The sequence below is a fragment of the Mauremys mutica genome, chromosome 26 (assembly GCF_020497125.1).
Source record: "Mauremys mutica isolate MM-2020 ecotype Southern chromosome 26, ASM2049712v1, whole genome shotgun sequence".
Lineage (NCBI taxonomy): Eukaryota > Metazoa > Chordata > Testudines > Geoemydidae > Mauremys > Mauremys mutica.
In genome coordinates, this window is record NC_059097.1 from 12,601,368 (window position 1) to 12,609,226 (window position 7,859).

The following is a 7,859-nucleotide window of genomic DNA, read 5'->3' on the forward strand; positions in this document are numbered from 1 at the left end:
ACCTCAGTAGCATCCGGGGGGGGGTGTCTTTTTCCTGAAGGGGGGGCGAGGTGTGATGCTGCTTGCGCCTGGCCCGGGGGGTAGATCTTTAACTGCGAGGACTTTTCTCCGAACTGTGTGTTAGGCCTTGGAGTTAGTCGTGGGCAAGAATTGGAATGAAACAGCCCCCCCCCCCAAAAGTACGGGGTTAGAGGCCCTGACCAAAATCAGCTCCCCTGTTGGGCCAAGGTCCCAACTTCGATCCGGGCCACCGTCCTGCTTGGCACGGCCCAGACCCTCCCCTGCCCGGAGACCTCAGCCTAAAGGGTGGGAGGGGAAACTGAGGCACGGGACCGCGACGGGGCTCGCCGCAGAGCCAGGAACGGGCCTGCGTCCCGGGCCGGACCAATCAGGCCCTGACAAACAGGCCCGGCCGTTCTCCTACATGATCTCTCGTCAGCCACGGAGCCTTGAGGGCGGGGGGTGGAGGATCCGGGACGTCCTCCAGCTGCCCCGGCTCCGTGGGCAGCTCTCACCCTGGCCTGGGCAGGGGGGGGTGGGACCACAGTCCCCCCCCCCATTCTACCCCGGTTCTGGCGCTCCTACGGGGGAGCTCAAATTGGCCCCGGCGCGTTCCTCATCCCCGGGTGTGAACCTCTGCTGCGCGAGCTAAAAGACGCCTCTGTTTTAGCCCCGGCTGGAGCAGTGCCGTCAATGTGGCGCTGGTCTGGGGGACCGGGAGTCCCCCCCCCAAGCCGTCCCGGGTTATAATAGCCCCCCCTGTATTCACCAGCCACCCCACTAGCCACCCCCCCCAGGAACCGCCTGGCCTTTGCGTTCAAAGAACGTGTTTATTTTGTACAAAACAGGTGACGAGTCGGGCTCCCCCCCAAACTCCAGGCGGGTGGAGAAAGTCAGGCCGGCTTCGTGGCAGTCTCCAGCCGCCCCCGCGCCGGCATCCTCCGCCCCGTCTGCCCGCGCCGGATCGGCCCCGCCGGGCACGAGCCGGGAGGCGAACCCCCCCCGGAGCTCCCCGCTGGAACCGAGGCACCAAGCGCCTCCTCCCCCCACCACCGGGCTCCGTTTTCCCAGCCCCCGTGGATTTTCAACCCCCCCCCCCCAGCCCGGGAAACCTCACCCGCGTTCGGGAGCCGACAGGTCGCGGAGCCGGTCCGTGGAAACGCCACCGTCTCAGCGCTTGGGCTCCGTTCGGACTATAAGCAGCCTCCCTTTTGCACTGACCAAGGCGGTGCCAGCCCATTCCTGACCCTTTTTAACGCCCCCGCCCCCAAGCAGAACCGACACCTTCCCCCGAACAGTTTCGGTTTCTGTGGCTCGGCCTTTTCCCATGGGGAAAAAAAAATCATCTCATTGAAAAGTTCCTGTCCGCACGGGGACGCTCAGATCCACTCTCATGCTTCAGGGCTTCGCCTGGGTGCCTGCAGGGTCAGGAAGATTTTCCCCCTCTCGCCGGGTGCAGCTTGGGGGTTATTTTTTTCCAGCTTTCTCTGACGCATCAGGGCTCGGCCACGACTGGAGATGAGACGCCGGCGGTGGGGGGCCAGGGACCCCTCTTTCTACCTGCCTGGCTGCTCCTGTGGTCCGGGTCCAACCGATCCCCGGATTTGGGGTCAGGAAGGACTCTTCCACCCCCCGGCCAAGTCGGATGAGCAGGGACGTTGTGTGGGGTTTATTTTTTTTGCCTTCCGCTGCAGCCCCGGGGGCGCATCTCACCTGCCCGGGGTGGGGTGAACGCCCGGCGTCTTCTGGTTGTCGAACAATCCTGCCCCCTCACCCGTGGCCAGGAACGCGGTGACACCGGCCGCCGAGTCCGGTGCAGGGGGGGAGTGGGGAGCCGGGAAGGGGGGGATTTGCAGCCAGTCCCCCCACATCCCCGGTCCCCACCCCTAAACGTAGGCATTCTTGCCGTATTTCCCGACGCTGCTGCCGTCCGAGCCTCTGCGCAGGCGCTGAGGGCCGGCCCTGGGCCCGCTGTGGTGGTAGCTGAAGCTGGGGGGATATAAGGGGGGGATGGGGTCACGCGAAGCCGGGGTGTGTGTGGGGGGGGTGTCTCCCCTCTCTGCTCCGGGACAAGGGGGTCCCCGGGGTGAAAGGCCCCTCCCCCCGGTACCTCTTGTCCCGCGAGGAGTGGGCGCAGCAGGAGCCCAGCAGGCAGCCGCCCCCGACGATGGCCAGCAGGGACCCGCTCCAGCCCAGGTACAGGGCCGGGCCGATCTCGTACCTGCGGGGGGCGGAGAGACGGGGGTCAGGGCCGGGGGCCTCCCGGGGGGTGAGGACGGGATCTCCCCCCCCCCCCCCGCCCGCCGGACTTACTTGGTGCCCGGGAAGAGCGGGTCGAAGAAGTCCCGGGTGATGTTAAAGGCGTACCAGGAGAGCGCCACCATCCCGCACAGCCCTGGGGGGGGGGGAGACGGGGTGAGTGCCTTGGGGGGCAGCCCCACGCGCCCCCCACCACCCGGGGGTGTGGCTGGAGCACCCCACGCTGGGGCAGTTCCCTGCCCCCCAGGGCCCAGCGGGGGCGGGGCCGGAGCACCCCACACCATGGCTATTCCCTCCCCCCCCAGTGCCCCTAGGGGGCAGATCGGGGGCATGGCCAGAGCCCCCCACCCTGTGGCTATTCCTGGGCCCATGGGGGGCCCGCCCAGGCTCTCACCCGCCAGGATGAACATGCAGCCCCCGGCGGCCGCCATCTTGCCCTTGGCCTCGGGGTTCCCGTCCGCCACCTTGGTGCACTTCATCCCCACCACGGCGCAGAGGATGGCCAGGCCGCCGAGCAGCAGGGCCGTGATCATCAGGGCCCGGCAGGCCTGCAGATAGCCTGGGGAGAGGACAAGGGTGGGAGGGAGCCGGCCGGAGGAGGGGCCGGAGCTCCCCTCCCCGTGGGGCGCGGCCCAGCCGGGTGGGGCGAACGCCGGGGGGGCGCCGTCAGAGCGAGACGGGACCGTGCCTCGGTTTCCCCATCGCCCGTGTGGGCGCCGCTGAGATCGGGGGGTCCCCGCTAGGCCAGGGGCTCGCATGGACCCGGCAGCTGACTCGCTGGGCAGACCTGAACCCAGATGTGATGTGGGGGGGGGGAACCCCAGAGCCGTGGGCACCACCTGCCTCGGGAGGGACCCAAGTGGGGACGGTTCGCTGGGCCGGGAAGCAGTAGTAGGTTGTTGTAATGGTTGGGACGAGCCACTGGGGGGAAGCTGTGATCTCACCCCCTCAGCCGGCACATGGACTGCACTTCAGGGAGGCAGCAGGTGACAACCTGACCCACAGCCCTCCCCCCATCCCCGGCTCGGGCCCACCAGCCCCCACTCCCCTCCCAGAGCCGGGAAGAGAACCCAGGAGTCCTGGCTCCCAGCCCCCCCTGCTCCAACCCCCCAGCCCCCACACCCCTCCTAGAGCCGGGGAGAGAACCCAGGAGTCCTGGCTCCCAGCCCGCCCTGCTCTAAGCTACTCTAAACCCACTTCCTTCCCAGAGTCTGTTCTCTCTCTCCAACACACACACACACACACTCCCTCTCTGCTTCCTTCTCAGGGAGCCGGGGCCTGTGGGTCAGAGCAGGGGGGCTGGGAGCCAGGACTCCTGGGTTCTCTCCCCAGCTCTGGGAGGGGAGTGGGGGCTGGTGGTTAGAGCAGGGGGGGCTGGGAGTCAGGACTCCTGGTTCTCTCCCCAGCTCTGGGAGAGGAGTGGGGGCTGACGGGTCAGAGCAGGGGGGCTGGGAGCCAGGACTCCTGGGTTCTCTACCCAGCTCTGGGAGGGGAGTGGGGGCTGGTGGGTTAGAGCAGAGGGGGCTGGGAGCCAGGACTCCTGGGTTCTCTCCCCGGCTTTGGGAGGGGAGTGGGGGCTGGGGGGTCAGAGCAGGGGGGCTGGGAGCCAGGACTCCTGGGTTCTCTCCCCGGCTCTGGGAGGGGAGTGGGGGCTGGGGGGTCAGAGCAGGGGGTGCTGGGAGCCAGGACTCCTGGGTTCTCTCCCTGGCTCTGGGAGGGGAGTGGGGGCTGGGAGCCAGGACTCCTGGGTTCTCTTCCTGGCTCTGGGAGGGGAGTGGGGGCTGGTGGGTTAGAGCAGAGGGGGCTGGGAGCCAGGACTCCTGGGTTCTCTTCCCGGCTCAGGGAGGGGAATGGGGGCTGGTGGGTTAGAGCAGAGGGGGCTGGGAGCCAGGACTCCTGGGTTCTCTCCCCGGCTCTGGGAGAGGAGTGGGGGCTGGTGGGTTAGAGTAGCGGGGGCTGGGAGCCAGGACTCCTGGGTTCTCTTCCCGGCTCAGGGAGGTGAGTGGGGGCTGGTGGGTTGGAGTGTGGCGGGGCGGGAGGCCGGAGTGGTGGGTCAGAGCAGGGGGGCTGGGAGCCAGGACACCTGGGTTCTCTCCCAGCTGTGGGGGGGAGGGGCCCTGTTTGAACACACAATCACCTCCTCCAACCTCCGCCCCTCGGCTCGGGGTCCGGTCAGGACATGGGCTGCCCAGCGGGCACCGAGCCCCGGAGCTTCCCGCCCCCTCGGGACACCTGCCCCGGGCAGTGCCTGGGGCCAGATCGCAGCGTTTGCCCTGGGGTCGGGCCTCAGCAGGGCGGGTGCCGTAAACAGGGGCCCCCCGCCTGGCTCTGGAGTGGGGAGCCGGCTAAAGCCCCCCACCCCCCGGGGCGGGGGTCCCGGCTCTCCAGGGGGCTCGGCGCACGGGGCGGGGAGGGGGGTCCCGGCTCTCCAGGGGGCTCCGCGCACGGGGCGGGGAGGGGGGTCCCGGCTCTCCAGGGGGCTCCGCGCCCGGGGCGCACGGGGCGGGGAGGGGGGTCCCGGCTCTCCAGGGGGCTCCGCGCCCGGGGCGGGCAGGCGCGGACCCGGCTCTCCAGGGGGCTCCGCGCCCGGGGCGGGGCGGGGGGGTCCCGGCTCTCCAGGGGGCTCCGCGCCCGGGGCGGGGAGGGGGGGTCCCGGCTCTCCAGGGGGCTCGGCGCACGGGGCGGGGAGGGGGGGACCCGGCTCTCCCGGGGGCTCCGCGCCCGGGGCGGGGAGGGGGGGTCCCGGCTCTCCAGGGGGCTCCGCGCCCGGGGCGGGGAGGGGGGGTCCCGGCTCTCCAGGGGGCTCCGCGCACGGGGCGGGGAGGGGGGGTCCCGGCTCTCCAGGGGGCTCCGCGCACGGGGCGGGGAGGGGGGGTCCCGGCTCTCCAGGGGGCTCCGCGCACGGGGCGGGGAGGGGGGGTCCCGGCTCTCCAGTGGGCTCCGCACACGGGGCGCACGGGGCGGGGAGGGGGGTCCCGGCTCTCCAGGGGGCTCCACGCACGGGGCGCACGGGGCGGGGAGGGGGGTCCCGGCTCTCCAGGGGGCTCCACGCCAGGGGCGGGGACGGGGGGTCCCGGCTCGCCCGGGGGGTCCACGCCCGGGGCGGGGGGGGGGGGTCCCGGCTCTCCAGGGGGCTCCGCGCACGGCGCGGGGAGGGGGGGTCCCGGCTCTCCAGGGGGCTCCGCGAACGGGGCGGGGAGGGGGGGTCCCGGCTCTCCAGGGGGCTCCGCGCACGGGGCGCGGGGGGGGGGGTCCCGGCTCTCCAGGGGGCTCCGCGCACGGGGCGGGGAGGGGGGGTCCCGGCTCTCAAGGGGGCTCCGCGCACGGGGCGGGGAGGGGGGTCCCGGCTCTCCAGGGGGCTCCGCGCACGGGGCGCACGGGGGGCGGGGGCGATCCCGGCTCTCCAGTGGGCTCCGCACACGGGGCGCACGGGGGGCGGGGAGGGGGGTCCCGGCTCTCCAGGGGGCTCCGCGCACGGGGCGCACGGGGGGCGGAGAGGGGGGTCCCGGCTCTCCAGGGGGCTCCGCGCACGGGGCGCACAGGAGGCGGGGAGAGGGGCCCGGCTCTCCAGGGGGCTCCGCGCCCGGGGCGCGGCGGGGGGGTCCCCCTTACCGGACAGCGCCAGCATGGAGGGGAAGTCCCGGCAGTTGTAGACGCCGGTGGAGTCGGTGGCGCAGCTCTGCCAGAGGTTCTCGAAGAGGGTGGAGGTGGTGATCACGCTGCCGTCCACCGTGGACACCCGCCAGTAGCTGTTGGGCAGCGTCACCCCCAGCAGCCCCCAGCCCAGCGTGCCCAGGAAGAAGCCCCCCGCCTCCACCGCCGCGGCCATGGTGGAGCGGAGCGCACGGGCAGGGGCGCACGGAGCTGGAGCGCACACGCAGGGCGAGCGGCGGATGGCTCAGCCCGGAGCGGCCCGCCAGGTAAAACCACAGGCGGCCTGACGTCAGGGCGGGATAACGGGGCTGAGCGGCGGCTAACGGGGCCAGGGGAGGCGGGGATGGGGGGCGGGGCTGTGCACCGGCTGCCTGGATCTCTGGCTCGCCGCAGCCCTGGCTGGGTGTGTGTGTCCCCTCCCCCAGCTATGAACGTGACTCGGGCCTCGCCTGGAGCTGGGGGTGGAACCCAGGAGTCCTGGCTCCCAGCCCCCCTGCTCTGACCCACCAGCCCCCACGCCTCTCCCAGCGCCGGGGAGAGAACCCAGGAGTCCTGGCTCCCAGCCCCCCTGCTCTAACCACCAGCCCCCGCTCCCCTCCCTGCGCTGGGGAGAGAACCCAGGAGTCCTGGCTCCCAGCCCCCCTGCTCTGACCCACCAGCCCCCACGCCTCTCCCAGCGCCGGGGAGAGAACCCAGGAGTCCTGGCTCCCAGCCCCCTGCTCTAACCACCAGCCCCCACTCCTCTCTCAGAGCCAGGGAGAGAACCCAGGAGTCCTGGCTCCCACCCCCCTGCGCTAACCACCAGCCCCCGCTCCCCTCCCAGAGCCGGGGAGAGAACCCAGGAGTCCTGGCTCCCAGCCCCCCCTGCTCTAACCCCCCAGCCCCCACTCCCCTCCCAGAGCCGGGGAGAGAACCCAGGAGTCCTGGCTCCCAGCCCCCCCTGCTCTAACCCACCAGCCCCCGCTCCCCTCCCAGAACCGGGGAGAGAACCCAGGAGTCCTGGCTCCCAGCCTGCCTCGCCTAGGTGATGGGATGCCGCAGCCTGACCTCCCCGCTCCCTGGCGCGCGATCCCACGGCTTCCCCCCCAGCCCTCGGGCAGGTCATGTTGACCTTCACCCAGGCCGCAATGGGGCTGAGCCTGACCCCTTTGACTCCAGCTCGAGCTGCGTCTGTCCCATCTCATCCCAGGAGCCAGCTCCTGGCCTGGCCCCCCTGCCAGCAACCCCCTTTCTCTTGGTGCGGGGGCCCCCAGGAGCCTGCCCCCGAGTGCAGCCCCTTCTGGGGTGGAGTGCAGAATCCCCGGCCGGGTGCTGACGCAGAGGGAAAATCTTGGCTCCGGCTGATCCTGCCGGGAGAGCCAAGCCGCACACTCCCTTGCGATAGCCGGGGAGGCTGTGAGCGTCTCTCGGGCGGCGAGCCAAGCTGGCACAGGCCTCCACCACCTGCGCCCCTTCCTGTTGACAAGAGCGCGCCCGTCCCCCCGGGGTTACCCGCCCGGACGAGGGGAGGGGGCCGGGCAGTGGTCTCTCCCGGATGCCTGGTTGGAAAGACGCTGGCGCGTTGCACAATCCCCGAGGCATACGCCCGGCTTGGCACGGGCAGGAGGAAGGGGGGACCCTGGTTTCGACACCGCGACAAAGGCCGATTTCTCCCAAAGGTGGAGCCGGCGCCAACCGCCGGGAGCTGAATCCGGCCACGTTCCGCCTGGGAATAAGAGGCTGTTGATCAGCCACCATCATAATCATAATTATTCCTCCGTCCCCTCCAGAATCGAGCGTCTCTTTCTTACAGACCCGCTCTGTTTCTCTGGCAGATTACCCGGCCTCCACGCAGGAATCCGGGCCTGAGATTTTCCACCCTGGGGCGTACGGGAGGATCGAAACAGCCCCGACGGAGCAATGAATTGTTTCCCCAGGAGGGCTGGCCGAAGGGACGACTCTCCCTC

The 7,859-nt window shown here is 71.2% G+C and overlaps 1 protein-coding gene across 1 annotated transcript; it reads right to left on the bottom strand.

Annotated features, from left to right (window-relative positions):
• Positions 1–824: 824 nt before the first annotated feature.
• CLDN15 (claudin 15) lies at positions 825–6,241 on the bottom strand. The gene is made up of 5 exons (XM_045000091.1): positions 5,872–6,241; positions 2,654–2,818; positions 2,314–2,395; positions 2,111–2,221; positions 825–1,989 (listed from the first exon to the last, which is right to left on the bottom strand). The coding sequence occupies exons 1-5, from the start codon at positions 6,086–6,088 to the stop codon at positions 1,887–1,889; spliced, it is 678 nt and encodes a 225-aa protein (XP_044856026.1). The 5' UTR covers positions 6,089–6,241; the 3' UTR covers positions 825–1,886.
• Between the last annotated feature and the right edge of the window lie 1,618 nt (positions 6,242–7,859).

Excerpts from the sequence above, each read along its gene's own strand:
- CLDN15 (XM_045000091.1), bottom strand. The coding sequence starts at position 6,088 with ATGGCCGCGGCGGTGGAGGCGGGGGGCTTCTTCCTGGGCACGCTGGGC. Across the intron at positions 2,819-5,871 it reads CTCCATGCTGGCGCTGTCCG|GCTATCTGCAGGCCTGCCGG; the intron begins GTAAGGGGGACC and ends TCCTCTCCCCAG. Across the intron at positions 2,396-2,653 it reads CTGCATGTTCATCCTGGCGG|GGCTGTGCGGGATGGTGGCG; the intron begins GTGAGAGCCTGG and ends CCCCCCCCCCAG.